Raw genomic sequence first — 17,200 nt, 5'->3', positions numbered from 1 at the left:
AATATGTATGTATGGATGTATGTATGTATGTATGTATGGTCATATGTATGTATGTATGTATGCTCATATGTATGTATGTATGCTCATATGTATGTATGCATGGTCATATGTATGTATGTATGCTCATATGTATGTATGCATGGTCATATGTATGTATGTATTCTCATATGTATGTATGTATGTATGGTCATATGTATGTATGTATATATGCTCATATGTATGTATGCTCATATGTATGTATGTATGTATGGTCACATGTATGTATGTATGCATGGTCATATGTATGTATGTATGCATGTATGCTCATATGTATGTATGTATGTATGTATGTATGCATGCATGGTCATATGTATGACCATATGTATGTATGTATGTGTGTATGTATGTATGGTCATATGAATTTATGCATGGTCATATGTATGTATGGTCATATGTATGTATGTATGTATGTATGTATGTATGTATGGTCATATGTATGCATGTATGGTCATAAGTATGTATGTATGGTCATATGTATGTATGTATGCATGGTCATATGTATGTATGGTCATATGTATGTATGTATGTATGTATGGTCATATGTATGTATGTTTGTATGCATGGTCATATGTTTGGCCATATGTATGAATGTTTGCTCATATGTATGTATGCTCATATGTATGTATGTACGTATGTATGTATGTATGCTCATATGTATGTATGCTCATATGTATGTATGTATGTATGTATGGTAACATGTATCTATGTATGCATGGTCATATGTATGTATGTATGTATGTATGTATGCATGTATGCTCATATGTATGTATGTATGTATGTATGTATGTATGCATGGTCATATATATGACCATATGTATGTATGTATTTATGTATGTATGTATGGTCATATGTATGCATGTATGGTCATAAGTATGTATGTATGTATGTATGGTCATATGTATGTATGTATGCATGGTCATATGTATGTATGTATGTATGTATGCTCATATGTATGTATGTATGTATGTATGTATGTATGTATGTGTATGTATGTATGTCCGGTCATATGTATGTATGTATGTATGTATGTATGTATGTATGGTCATATCCCTCTATGGTACACATTATGATGCCAGTGAGGGAAATGTGTTTTTATGTCTCAAAATAGACTAAATAAACATAATCTGAAGAAATTTTCTTTTTATTTTTATTTTTGGAAGTTTTTGGGGTTCATTGCCTGTAGGCAACATTGTACCATAATGGTGCATAAATTTGAACATTGTTTATTTCATAAACATATGCAAAAATATTCAATAACATCAAGAAGTCACAATTCATTTTAAATTTTAAATTAAAAAGAATTATAAAAAGAATTTATATATATATGTATGTATGTATGTATGTATGTATGGTCATATATATGTATGTATGTATGCTCATATGTATGTATGCATGGTCATATGTATGTATGTATGCTCATATGTATGCATGTATGGTCATAAGTATGTATGTATGTATGTATGGTCATATGTATGTATGTATGTATGCATGGTCATATGTATATATGGTCATATGTATGTATGTATGGTCATATGTATGTATGTTTGTATGCATGGTCATATGTTTGGCCATATGTATGAATGTATGCTCATATGTATGTATGCTCATATGTATGTATGTACGTATGTATGTATGTATGCTCATATGTATGTATGCTCATATGTATTTATGTATGTATGTATGCTCATATGTATGTATGTATGTATGTATGGTCACATGTATCTATGTATGCATGGTCATATGTATGTATGTATGTATGCATGTATGCTCATATGTATGTATGTACACTACCGTTCAAAAGTTTGGGGTCACCCAGACAATTTTGTGTTTTTCATGAAAAGTCACACTTTTATTTACCACCATGAGTTGTAAAATGAATAGAAAATATAGTCAAGACATTGACAAGGTTAGAAATAATGATTTGTTTTTGAAATAATAATTTTTTCCTTCAAACTTTGCTTTCGTCAAAGAATCCTCCATTTGCAGCAATTACAGCATTGCAGACCTTTGGCATTCTAGCTGTTAATTTGTTGAGGTAATCTGGAGAAATTTCACCCCACGCTTCTAGAAGCCTCTCCCACAAGTTGGATTGGCTGGATGGGCACTTCTTGCGTACCATACGGTCAAGCTGCTCCCACAACAGCTCAATGGGGTTTAGATCTGGTGACTGCGCTGGCCACTCCATTACAGATAGAATACCAGCTGCCTGCTTCTTCTCTAAATAGTTCTTGCACAATTTGGAGGTGTGCTTTGGGTCATTGTCCTTTTGTAGGATGAAATTTCCTCCAATCAAGCACTGTCCACAGGGTATGGCATGGCGTTGCAAAATGGAGTGATAGCCTTCCTTATTCAAAATCCCTTTTACCCTGAACAAATCTCCCAACTTACCAGCACCAAAGCAACCCCAGACCATCATGTTACCCCCACCATGCTTGACAGATAGCGTCAGGCACTCTTCCAGCATCTTTTCAGTTGTTCTGCGTCTCACAAATGTTGTTCTGTGTGATCCAAACACCTCAAACTTCAATTCGTCCATCCATAACACTTTTTTCAATCTTCCTCTGTCCAATGTCTGTGTTCTTTTGCCCATATTAATCTTTTTCTTTTATTGGCAAGTCTCAGATATGGCTTTTTCTTTGCCACTCTGCCCTGAAGGCCAGCATCCCGGAGTCGCCTCTTCACTGTAGATGTTGACACTGGCGTTTTGCGGGTACTATTTAATGAAGCTGCCAGTTGAGGACCTGTGAGCCGTCTATTTCTCAAACTAGAGACTCTCATGTACTTACCTTCTTGCTCAGTTGTGCAGCGGGGCTTCCCACTTCTTTTTCTACTCTGGTTAGAGCCTGTTTGTGCTGTTCTCTGAAGGGAGTAGTACACACCGTTGTAGAAAATCTTCAGGTTCTTGGCAATTTCTCGCATGGAATAACCTTCATTTCTAAGAACAAGAATAGACTGTCGAGTTTCACATTAAAGTTCTCTTTTTCTAGCCATTTTGAGCTTTTAATCGACCCCACAAATGTGATGCTCCAGATACTCAACCTGCTCAAAGGAAGGTCAGTTTTATAGCTTCTCTAACCAGCTAAACTGTGTTCAGCTATGCTAACATGATTGCACAAGGGTTTTCTAATCATCCATTAGCCTTCTGACGCAATGAACAAACACATTGTACCATTAGAACACTGGAGTGATAGTTGCTGGAAATGGGCCTCTATACACCTATGTAGGTATTGCACCAAAAACCAGACATTTGCAGCTAGAATAGTCATTTACCACATTAGCAATGTATAGAGTATATTTCTGATTAGTTTAAAGTTATCTTCATTGAAAAAAACAGTGCTTTCAAACTTTTGAACGGTAGTGTACGTATGTATGTATGTATGTTTGCATGGTCATATGTATGACCATATGTATGTATGTATGTGTGTATGTATGTATGGTCATATGAATGTATGCATGGTCATATGTATGTATGGTCATATGGATGTATGTATGTATGTATGGTCATATGTATGCATGTATGGTCATAAGTATGTATGTATGTATGGTCATATGTATGTATGTATGCATGGTCATATGTATGTATGGTCATATGTATGTATGTATGTATGTATGCTCATATGTATGTATGTATGTATGTATATATGTATGTATGTATGCTCATATGTATGTATGTATGTATGTATGTATGTATGTGTATGTATGTATGTACGGTCATATGTATGTATGTATGTATGTATGTATGTATGGTCATATCCCTCTATGGTACACATTATGATGCCAGTGAGGGAAATGTGTTTTTATGTCTCAAAATAGACTAAATAAACATAATCTGAAGAAATTTTGTTTTTATTTTTATTTTTGGAAGTTTTTGGGGTTCATTGGCTGTAGGCAACATTGTACCATAATGGTGCATTATTTCATAAACATATGCAAAAATATTCAATAACATCAAGAAGTCACAATTCATTTTAATTTTAAATTAAAAAGAATTATAAAAAGAATTTATATATATGTATGTATATATGTATGTATGTATGTATGGTCATATATATGTATGTATGTATGTATGGTCATATGTATGTATGTATGGTCATATGTATGTATGCATGGTCATATGTATGTATGTCTGCTCATATGTATGTATGCATGGTCATATGTATGTATGTATTCTCATATGTATGTATGTATGTATGTATGGTCATATGTATGTATGTATATATGCTCATATGTATGTATGCTCATATTTATGTATGTATGTATGGTCACGTATGTATGTATGTATGTATGGTCATATGTATGCATGTATGGTCATAAGTATGTATGTATGCATGGTCATATGTATATATGGTCATATGTATGTATGTATGGTCATATGTATGTATGTATGTTTGTATGCTCATATGTATGTATGTACGTATGTATGTATGTATGCTCATATGTATGTATGTATGTATGCTCATATGTATGTATGTATGTATGTATGTATGGTCACATGTATCTATGTATGCATGGTCATATGTATGTATGTATGTATGCATGTATGCTCATATGTATGTATGTATGTATGTATGCATGGTCATATGTATGACCATATGTATGTATGTATGTATGTGTGTATGTATGTATGGTCATATGAATGTATGCATGGTCATATGTATGTATGGTCATATGGATGTATGGATGTATGTATGGTCATATGTATGCATGTATGGTCACAAGTATGTATGTATGTATGGTAATATGTATGTATGTATGCATGGTCATATGTATGTATGGTCATATGTATGTATGTATGTATGTATGGTCATATGTATGTATATATAAATTTGAACATTGTTTATTTCATAAACATATGCAAAAATATTCAATAACATCAAGAAGTCACAATTCATTTTAAATTTTAAATTAAAAAGAATTATAAAAAGAATTTATATATATGTATGTATGTATGTATGTATGTATGTATGGTCATATGTATGTATGTATGTATGGTCATATGTATGTATGTATGTATGTATGTATGTATGTATGGTCATATGTATGTATGTATGCTCATATGTATGTATGCATGGTCATATGTATGTATGTATGCTCATATGTATGTATGCATGGTCATATGTATGTATGTATGTATGTATGGTCATATGTATGTATGTATGTATATATGTTCATATGTATGTATGCTCATATTTATGTATGTATGTATGGTCACATGTATGTATGTATGTATGGTCATATGTATGCATGTATGGTCATAAGTATGTATGTATGTATGTATGTATGTATGTATGTATGGTCATATGTATGTATGTATGCATGGTCATATGTATATATGGTCATATGTATGTATGTATGTATGTATGTATGTATGGTCATATGTATGTATGTTTGTATGCTCATATGTATGTATGTACGTATGTATGTATGTATGTATGCTCATATGTATGTATGCTCATATGTATGTATGTATGTATGCTCATATGTATGTATGTATGTATGTATGGTCACATGTATCTATGTATGCATGGTCATATGTATGTATGTATGTATGTATGTATGTATGCATGTATGCTCATATGTATGTATGTATGCATGGTCATATGTATGACCATATGTATGTATGTATGTATGTATGTATGGTCATATGAATGTATGCATGGTCATATGTATGTATGGTCATATGGATGTATGGATGTATGTATGGTCATATGTATGCATGTATGGTCATAAGTATGTATGTATGTATGTATGGTCATATGTATGTATGTATGCATGGTCATATGTATGTATGCTCATATGTATGTATGTATGTATGTATTTATGCTCATATGTATGTATATATGTATGTATGTATGCTCATATGTATGTATGTATGTATGTGTATGTATGTATGTATGTGTATGTATGTATGTATGGTCATATCCCTCTATGGTACACATTATGATGCCAGTGAGGGAAATGTGTTTTTATGTCTCAAAATAGACTAAATAAACATAATCTGAAGAAATTTTCTTTTTATTTTTATTTTTGGAAGTTTTTGGGGTTCATTGCCTGTAGGCAACATTGTACCATAATGGTGCATAAATTTGAACATTGTTTATTTCATAAACACATGCAAAAATATTCAATAACATCAAGAAGTCACAATTCATTTTAAATTTTAAATTAAAAAGAATTATAAAAAGAATTTATATATATGTATGTATGTATGTATGGTCATATATATGTATGTATGTATGGTCATATGTATGTATGTATGTATGTATGTATGGTCATATGTATGTATGTATGTATGCTCATATGTATGTATGCATGGTCATATGTATGTATGTATTCTCATATGTATGTATGTATTCTCATATGTATGTATGTATGTATGTATGTATGTATGGTCATATGTATGTATGTATGTATATATGCTCATATGTATGTATGCTCATATTTATGTATGTATGTATGGTCACATGTATGTATGTATGTATGTATGTATGGTCATATGTATGCATGTATGGTCATAAGTATGTATGTATGTATGGTCATATGTATGTATGCATGGTCATATGTATATATGGTCATATGTATGTATGTATGTATGTATGGTCATATGTATGTATGTTTGTATGCTCATATGTATGTATGTACGTATGTATGTATGCTCATATGTATGTATGTATGTATGCTCATATGTATGTATGTATGTATGTATGTGTGGTCACATGTATCTATGTATGCATGGTCATATGTATGTATGTATGTATGTATGCATGTATGCTCATATGTATGTATGTATGTATGAATGTATGCATGGTCATATGTATGACCATATGTATGTATGTATGTGTGTATGTATGTATGTATGGTCATATGAATGTATGCATGGTCATATGTATGTATGGTCATATGGATGTATGTATGTATGTATGGTCATATGTATGCATGTATGGTCATAAGTATGTATGTATGTATGTATGGTCATATGTATGTATGTATGTATGCATGGTCATATGTATGTATGGTCATATGTATGTATGTATGTATGTATGGTCGTATGTATGTATGTATGTATATATGTATGTATGTATGCTCATATGTATGTATGTATGTATGTATGTATGTGTATGTATGTATGTATGGTCATATGTATGTATGTATGTATGTATGTATGTATGGTCATATCCCTCTATGGTACACATTATGATGCCAGTGAGGGAAATGTGTTTTTATGTCTCAAAATAGACTAAATAAACATAATCTGAAGAAATTTTGTTTTTATTTTTATTTTTGGAAGTTTTTGGGGTTCATTGCCTGTAGGCAACATTGTACCATAATGGTGCATAAATTTGAACATTGTTTAGTTCATAAACACATGCAAAAATATTCAATAACATCAATAAGTCACAATTCATTTTAAAATTCAAATTAAAAAGAATTATAAAAAGAATTTATATATATGTATGTATGTATGTATGTATGGTCCTATATATGTATGTATGGTCACATGTATGTATGTATGTATGTATGTATGGTCATATGTATGTATGTATGCTCATATGTATGTATGCATGGTCATATGTGTGTATGTATGCTCATATGTGTGTATGCATGCATGGTCATATGTATGTATGTATTCTCATATGTATGTATGTATGTATGGTCATATGTATGTATGTATATATGCTCATATGTATGTATGCTCATATTTATGTATGTATGTATGGTCACATGTATGTATGTATGCATGGTCATATGTATGTATGTATGTATGCATGTATGCTCATAAGTATGTATGTATGTATGTATGTATGCATGGTCATATGTAAGACCATATGTATGTATGTATGTGTGTATGTATGTATGGTCATATGAATGTATGTATGCATGGTCATATGTATGTATGGTCATATGTATGTATGTATGTATGCTCATATGTATGTATGTATGTATGTATGTATGTATGCTCATATGTATGTATGTATGCATGGTCACATGTATGTATGTATGTATGCATGTATGGTCATATGTATGTATGTATGTATGGTCATATGTATGTATGTATGTATGGTCATATGTATGTATGTATGGTCATATGTATGTATGTATGGTCATATGTATGTATGCATGGTCATATGTATGTATGTATGCTCATATGTATGTATGCATGGTCATATGAATGTATGTATGTATGGTCATATGTATGTATGGTCATATGTATGTATGTATGTATGTATGGTCACATGTATGTATGTATGTATGCATGGTCATATGTATGTATGGTCATATGGATGTATGTATGTATGTATGGTCATATGTATGCATGTATGGTCATAAGTATGTATGTATGTATGTATGGTCATATGTATGTATGTATGCATGGTCATATGTATGTATGGTCATATGTATGTATGTATGTATGGTCGTATGTATGTATGTATGTATGTATGTATGTATGTATGTATATATGTATGTATGTATGCTCATATGTATGTATGTATATATGTATGTATGTATGCTCATATGTATGTATGTATGTATGTGTATGTATGTATGTATGTGTATGTATGTATGTATGGTCATATCCCTCTATGGTACACATTATGATGCCAGTGAGGGAAATGTGTTTTTATGTCTCAAAATAGACTAAATAAACATAATCTGAAGAAATTTTCTTTTTATTTTTATTTTTGGAAGTTTTTGGGGTTCATTGCCTGTAGGCAACATTGTACCATAATGGTGCATAAATTTGAACATTGTTTATTTCATAAACACATGCAAAAATATTCAATAACATCAAGAAGTCACAATTCATTTTAAATTTTAAATTAAAAAGAATTATAAAAAGAATTTATATATATGTATGTATGTATGTATGTATGGTCCTATATATGTATGTATGGTCATATGTATGTATGTATGTATGTATGGTCATATGTATGTATGTATGCTCATATGTATGTATGCATGGTCATATGTGTGTATGTATGCTCATATGTGTGTATGCATGCATGGTCATATGTATGTATGTATTCTCATATGTATGTATGTATGGTCATATGTATGTATGTATATATGCTCATATGTATGTATGCTCATATTTATGTATGTATGTATGGTCACATGTATGTATGTATGCATGGTCATATGTATGTATGTATGTATGCATGTATGCTCATAAGTATGTATGTATGTATGTATGTATGCATGGTCATATGTAAGACCATATGTATGTATGTATGTGTGTATGTATGTATGGTCATATGAATGTATGTATGCATGGTCATATGTATGTATGGTCATATGTATGTATGTATGTATGTATGGTCATATGTATGTATGTATGCTCATATGTATGTATGCATGGTCATATGTGTGTATGTATGCTCATATGTGTGTATGCATGCATGGTCATATGTATGTATGTATTCTCATATGTATGTATGTATGGTCATATGTATGTATGTATATATGCTCATATGTATGTATGCTCATATTTATGTATGTATGTATGGTCACATGTATGTATGTATGCATGGTCATATGTATGTATGTATGTATGCATGTATGCTCATAAGTATGTATGTATGTATGTATGTATGCATGGTCATATGTAAGACCATATGTATGTATGTATGTGTGTATGTATGTATGGTCATATGAATGTATGTATGCATGGTCATATGTATGTATGGTCATATGTATGTATGCATGTATGTATGCTCATATGTATGTATGTATGTATGTATGCTCATATGTATGTATGTATGCATGGTCACATGTATGTATGTATGCATGTATGGTCATATGTATGTATGGTCATATGAATGTATGTATGCATGGTCATATGTATGTATGGTCATATGTATGTATGTATGTATGTATGCTCATATGTATGTATGTATGTATGTATGCTCATATGTATGTATGTATGCATGGTCACATGTATGTATGTATGTATGCATGTATGGTCATATGTATGTATGTATGTATGTATGTATGTATGTATGGTCATATGTATGTATGTATGTATGTATGGTCATATGTATGTATGTATGGTCATATATATGTATGCATGGTCATATGTATGTATGTATGCTCATATGTATGTATGCATGGTCATATGAATGTATGTATGTATGGTCATATGTATGTATGGTCATATGTATGTATGTATGTATGTATGGTCACATGTATGTATGTATGCATGGTCATATGTATGTATGTATGTATGTATGCATGTATGCTCATATGTATGTATGTATGTATGTATGTATGCATGGTCATATGTATGACCATATGTATGTATGTATGTGTGTATGTATGTATGGTCATATGTATGTATGTGTGTATGCATGGTCATATGTTTGGCCATATGTATGAATGTATGCTCATATGTATGTATGCTAATATGTATGTACGTATGTATGTATGTATGCTCATATGTATGTATGTATGTATGCTCATATGTATGTATGTATGTATGTATGTGTATGTATGTATGTATGTATGTATGGTCATATCCCTCTATGGTACACATTATGATGCCAGTGAGGGAAATGTGTTTTTATGTCTCAAAATAGACTAAATAAACATAATCTGAAGAAATTTTATTTTTATTTTTATTTTTGGAAGTTTTTGGGGTTCGTTGCCTGTAGGCAACATTGTACCATAATGGTGCATAAGTGAAAAAGAACGTTCCTTTTCCAATTTGAACATTTTTTATTTCATAAACATATGCAAAAATATTCAATAACATCAAGAAGTCACAATTCATTTTAAATTTTAAATTAAAAAGAATTTTAAAAAGAATTTAAAAAGTTTCTTGGCTAAATGTTGCCTGTAGGCAACATTGTACTATTTAGGAACAACCCATTGAAATAAATGTGTAAAGTATAAAACTTTAAACTACTTAAATCAAGGAAGATAACCATTACCATAACCATTTGAAAAACAAAAACAACAAATTCCAGTGTTTGATCATCACTGCTTCATTTCAGTGCATGTTTTCTGTCAGTCCCCTGTGTCTTTCCTGACATGTGTTGCCATCACTTGTGGTGTTGCTGCTCAGTGCTTATGGAACTCCATGAAGCAGTTTTTTTCAGGAGTGAAGCACAGGCACGTGACACATTTTGTGCACTATGATTTCACTATACCCTTACATCCAGGGTATCTGCATCTGCCCTTTTTCTCCACCCAAATAGGCCAGTGGTCAGTGTTGTGTTTGCTATAGTGATTCCATAATGGTTCACTGTTGCACGTTGTTGCCTCAGGGCAACAGCTGCATTTTAACAAGTATCCACTATTAAATTAGTAAATAAGTTGCAGGAAACTATCGAAACTTAAAGTTTACTCACCTATTAGTGTGAAGACCTTTTTTTCCAGGTGGAAAAGGGACAAAAAATAACTTTTTGAGAGTCTTTTTTTTGCAGCAAGATAGCAGAGCTGTCTCCTTAGAAAAAGCCCGCCAAGAGGGGTTTCAAAATCGCTTCCTGGAGGTCATGTGACAACTTAAAGCATTGTTAATGGTTCCCTATGGTTTTACCTCTTTTTTAAAGTATCGCATCATTTAAAGGGATGCATTGTGGAGATGTGACAGGGCAAAAATGGGTTTGTTGCCTGAGGGCAACATGGTACCATAGAGGGTTAATACCCTGACAATCAATAAGTACCTCAAACAACCCCACATTAAATATTCCAAACTATCCCGTTAAACATAGTCTTAATAATGGAATTTATTTTTGATTAGGTGTGAAAGCCAAGTCAAATTATAGTCTTAAGTGTCACAGACGCTGGAATCAGCCAGGTATAATGTGTACTAGACTGCAATAAGATTGACATTAAAAATGCATATTTTCCCCCTTTCCTGCCTCTGTGGTATATCATTGAGATTAGAGTCCTTGTCCACGGGCCATGGCCGGCCTCCTCGCAGCCTGTAATGGCACTTATTTTCCACTCAGATCCTTTCTGTTGCAGCGAGGCGTCCCGCAGGACAAAACATGCCAGCCAAGGGCAGGACGGGTGTCTAGTTTCAGTCCACCTCCACTTAAAGTTGCATTATTCAGTGGCACCTATCCGGTTCAATCTCCAAATTGTGTTTCCCCGGGGAAAAGAGACAGTGAAGGCTATTACAGAGACAAGTGAAGCATGTGGATACATGAGAGGTCCTGGAGACCCAAACTCACATTTCCGTTTCTGCTATGAGACTGTATAGATGCAGACACTTAACCTGCTTAATGTTACAGTGCTTCATCTCTCGGTTTCTACTTGTCAGTGGATGACCTGGTGTTAATTGAAGGTTTAATTATGAGTGATAACAGAAAGGTGTCACACAAAGGCCCTTTAGACCAAGAAACAAAAATGGTGAATATCTTTTTTTTTTAAATGTTAACCTATGTACCTGTCCATGTTTAGGCCAGCGACTCCCACCTGATTGGCCAGGAGCAGCTGGCTCTCCTGTAGGAGGGGCTCAGGAGGAAGGTGTGTCCAGCAGCAGCAGACTGCAGGGCCTGCAGAGGGAAAACGGGCGACTGCAGGAACAGCTGAGGTGCAGCGAGGAGCTCAACGCCAGCCTGCGCGGTGAACTCGACCTGCATCGCTCCATCATGGCCCAGACCAGCTCGCACCATCAGGAACAGGATCACGGCCATGAGCAGGACGGATCGGGGCCTCAGACGGACACCCAGCAACGAGACGGAGATGTTGGCTCACAGAGGAACGCTGCCGAACAACCTCGCACAATGAATTCAGGTAAATATGGGGCATTTGCACCACAATTAACAAACTAATAGATGTTTTATACAGCAGCCATTTTGACATGACATAGTAGGTAAACACAGGTGTTACCAGTGATACTAATTATCCATTCAGGTCAAATAGAATCAGGGTGCTGCTGTTGTGCATGCTGGAAAGGCTCTGCTATGCTAAATGGAACAGATTTTAATTGGTATCATTAGTAACAGCTGCCGTGAAAAGGTCTGCTATCTAGACTATGGCTTTTGATATTTGAAGACAAGCAAATTGTGTTTGTATGTTGTTTGTTGTTCAGTCTGTGATGAGTATTCAGCCTGTTAAAACTGGATGAGCTTTTCTAAGTTTGGGGAAAATATTACCTTTTATAATAAATATTACCCTTTGAAGAATACACATTTTTAGCAGAACAGTTTACATTAGTGTTGCATGGTATACTGAAATTTAGGCACTTTTTCAATTTTTTTTTTATGGTTTGGTATTCGAATTTTCCAACGTTCAGTACTTGTAGGTTGAATACTGGTGTGTTTACACAGCAAGTCGAGCGAATTTCCACCTTGCCCAGGCACTAAGGGTTTGCCTTTGTGTTTCATCAACTTCTGACTGAACTGCACACCCAAGAAACTCCAGTACTTTCTGTTATTTCCCCTCAGTCAAGTTTTTTTCCCTGTCTTCTTTACATTCATGAAGTAAAGTACATCAGATCACACCAGAATCTGATGGGATGTTTATTCCTTAAGAAGCTCCGGTTCTGCCCCTGGCTTTCTCCTCCAGAGCTACCACACAAAACACTGCTGTGTTTTTTTCTGCTAAGACATACACGCATATTTACTGGATGCTTAATACAAAGTCACTGGTTACATTGTAAAAAAAAGTGTGTGTTATTTTGGTAATAGTTAAATAAAATGAGGCTACTAGCACCAGCTACATGTCACTTCTAAACTATGGTGGCTCTATGGAGTCAGACTGAACAGCCAGTTAAAAAGGCACACTCACACTCCCACCCTAAATTTAGCAGAGATAAAAATGTCCATAGTGAACATGTGATTTAGTGGCTGGAGTAACATTTGAGTGGAAATGGCCTGTTGGTAGTTGCATTATGGGAAATGTCAGGTCTAGTGTTTTTGTTGATTGGCCCGTGCTAAAAAAAGCATGTATCAGTCTCTGCTGCTTAGATTGTACTAATTCCTGTTTTAATCTGTCTCTTGCAAGCCTTTATGTTAAGTGCTACTAAATCTGCTTAAAATACCGTTTAATTTAGTTTTGTGTATGTGTGTCTGACAGACCTGCTGGCAGAACATCTACAGGAGATCCGAGCTTTGCGACAGCGCCTTGAGGAGAGCATCCGCACCAACGACCGTCTCAGGGAACAGCTGGAGAGAAGACTGGCTGAGGTGGAGAAAGACCCAGGTACACACCTGAAATGATCTGCCTGAGTTTCATTATCTCTCTCTCACTCTCTCTCTGTTTGATTATCAGAAATTACTAGTGCTCTTATTTGTTGACCCAACAAGTGTATATTCGTGTGCCCTTGTTCAGCAGCCACCAACATCTTCATCCATGGCAACGAGGAGCAAGGTCAGCTGGCCAATGAGGTGCGATTCCTCTGGGAACAAAACCAAACCCTGAAGGAGCAGATCAACCTGGGGTCCAGAGGTAAAACAAACTCCCTTTAACCTATGATTAGGGACACACCCACACCTTTTCTGCCCATTCTACTCACTGATACAGTACTCAGCACTAACTTACAGATACTTTTTTTATTTCGTCCAGATAAGCAGAAGGAGAATGAGAAGCTCCGGGAGACTCTGGCGAGGCGGACAGCGAAACTGGAGCAGAGCAGGAAGGAGTGTGAAACTCTGAGGCAAGAAAACAGACGACTGCAGGAGAGACTGGAGCACAGCAGCCAGGAAAACTCCCAGCTGCAGGATACACTGCACTACAGCAAGGAGGAGCTGCACAGGTACACACACACACACACACACACACTATCATTACTACTCTCCTTCATGCAACCTGAAACTACACAAAGCTGCTAATTACCATTCTAAAGAGTCATTACTATTACAATTATTCCATACTATTTGTACAACTCAGAAACATGATAGTCTATCATTTGTAAGCTCATCCATGAATACACACACACACACACACACACACACACACACGTGTGTACGTACCATATTGATGGTATGTGACCTCTTGCCCTGGTCCTACTGACACAGTTGAGTGAGACTGACACCTGAAACCTGGAGTTTAGTTTACTGTCAGATCACTTCTCCTCTCCCTTTCCTTATCTCGCCTCGTGTGTGTGTGTGGGGCTTTTAGGACTTGTGTACTATATAAACAAACTCATAGCTGTTTTTTTTTATTAAGGATTCTTCAAATTCTTTTTTTAAAATTATTTTTGCATCATTTTTCACTCAAGTGTCTGTTTAGTAAAGCTATAGCTCTTTTTTTGTTTTTCTTTAAATCGTGTTGTATGAGTTATGTATTCAAAGTCAGTTTTTTTATCGACGGTCGATGGCGGTCGGCGTGCCCACAGTTTGTAGAAGCAGCAGGAGAACCAGTGTAGGAGGATAAGCAATGTCCTGCTGTGGACAGGGTCAGCAGTCAATCAAGTGTCAAGTGTTTGTGATGCTGTGGAGTAGGATGTTTTGTTTTAAACCTTTTCGATCATTGAATTTGGTGTGTATTCTTGTGTTGTGTGTGCGTGTTTCCAGGCTGCGGTGTGAGGTGAAGCTCCAGAGGCAGCAGCTGTCTGACTCTCAGCATCTTCTGCAATCACTGCGGGTGGAGCTGCAAGTTTACGAGAAGATCAAGACTGAAGCTCAGAAACACAACGGTACTGCAAGTTTTTTTTTTTTTGTTTAAATAGCAATAGTCTGAGATAAGACTGTGTGACTAAGTAACAACTACAAATCATCTCAACTTTACAGTGTTTTAGTTATGTTTTCCAGCCTGTTTCTGTCTTTGTAGCCAGATTTTTCTTGGACTCTGGCTCTGTTTTTATTACTCTACAGCTGTGTGTATAATACTGCTGTTGGGATATGTTGGATACAGTAAAAGTGGTTTTATGACTCCTTTAAAAGCAGCATGCAAATTAAAAAACCCTGTTCTCTTTGTTTAAAAATCATGTACATGCAAACATTAAAACTAAGTTTTTGGAGTGCAGACAGTGGATTGATAGATAAATCTTTTGTTCTTTGAAGATAATAATTTTGAACAAATCAAATTACAGAGTCTAAGATAGAGATAGAGACAGCAAAGATACTATATATGTAGACAGCTGTAGTACTACATACATATAATGTGAATCTCTGTGGTGGAAAGAGAATAGTCAGCTTGATAAAGTATTTCACTCAGGGCTGTTGGACATTCTGCTCCAGTTTACTTCTGTTCTGTACGTCTGCTTCCTGTTCTGCAACACTAATGAGATGATGTTTGCCTCTCCTGCGTTGTTCCTTTTGGCAGAATCCAGTGAGACGACCCAGGAGCCCGTCTCCGCCCCGTCCCCCGGCTCAGTGGACCTGAGTGAGCTGCTGCAGGAGATCAGACACCTGCGGCTACAGCTGGAGAGAAGCATCCAGACCAACACGGCCCTGAGACAGAGACTAGAGGAGCAGCTGCTCAGAGGACCCAACCGCTCTGAAACCATCAACATCAACTACCTGCTGTCCTCTCCAGGTAAATGCATGATAATTACCTGTGACAGATGTCAACACGCGCACAGGAATCTGCCAGCTCATATCAGTGTTGTTTTTACCTTTATCTTAGATGAAGGAGGCAGGTCACCTGGTCGGGAAGGCGCAGATACTCTCCGTCACTCATTTCAGAGTCACAATGAGTACACCAGTGTCCACCATGGTAAGAAAACTTCATCAGATGTTTAATTATAGCAGCAACTAGAAGCATATAGAACATAAGTGTTGTGCATTTCAAAAACACCTTTAATCTTTTCAGAAGAGAAACGTCGTGCTCACTCTGAGGTGGACGGAGGCTCGGTCAGCAGCAGCTCCGGCGAAAGCGTCTCTGGCGCTCCCTCTCGCCTGGTGCCGGGCCACCGGATGTGGGCCAATCGCAACGGCCGCCATATTTTGGGTCTGATTGAGGACTACAACGCCCTCCGCAAGCAGATCTCGGAGGGCCGGAAGCTGTCACGCAGCATGGACACACAGCTGCAGGAGTGTCTGCACGCACTCAAACAGCAGAGCTCCGACAACAAGGTACTGACCGTCAGTGACTGCTCAGTGATTGTGCTTTTAGAGTTTAGTGTTGGCTTCCACAAGATTGAACGTTCCGTTCTCTTGCACCCAACTTGGTTGGTCTAAAGGGAACAGCCCTACAACTCCTTCGCTCTTCCCCCAGACTGTGGAACGTTCTACCTATTGAACTCAGACTTGTTACATTGCTTGCATCT

General features: G+C 35.6%; 1 protein-coding gene across 1 annotated transcript in view; it reads left to right on the top strand.

Moving 5' to 3' along the window:
• cdk5rap2 (CDK5 regulatory subunit associated protein 2) overlaps positions 1-17,200 on the top strand; it is a 58,317-nt gene that overhangs the window by 38,519 nt on the left and 2,598 nt on the right. The window contains exons 40-47 of the mRNA XM_084746712.1: positions 12,445-12,780; positions 14,065-14,190; positions 14,320-14,436; positions 14,554-14,743; positions 15,504-15,625; positions 16,255-16,467; positions 16,558-16,647; positions 16,744-17,006. Coding sequence (XP_084602838.1) covers positions 12,445-12,780; positions 14,065-14,190; positions 14,320-14,436; positions 14,554-14,743; positions 15,504-15,625; positions 16,255-16,467; positions 16,558-16,647; positions 16,744-17,006 — 1,457 coding nt within the window. The remainder of the gene's footprint in view (positions 1-12,444; positions 12,781-14,064; positions 14,191-14,319; positions 14,437-14,553; positions 14,744-15,503; positions 15,626-16,254; positions 16,468-16,557; positions 16,648-16,743; positions 17,007-17,200) is intronic.

The sequence above is a fragment of the Lutjanus erythropterus genome, chromosome 20 (genome assembly GCF_056507025.1).
Source record: "Lutjanus erythropterus isolate fLutEry1 chromosome 20, fLutEry1.hap2, whole genome shotgun sequence".
In the NCBI taxonomy this organism is placed as follows: domain Eukaryota; kingdom Metazoa; phylum Chordata; class Actinopteri; order Lutjaniformes; family Lutjanidae; genus Lutjanus; species Lutjanus erythropterus.
The sequence above is the reverse complement of the archived record's forward strand: the minus strand, read 5'-3'. Positions and strand labels throughout refer to the sequence as shown.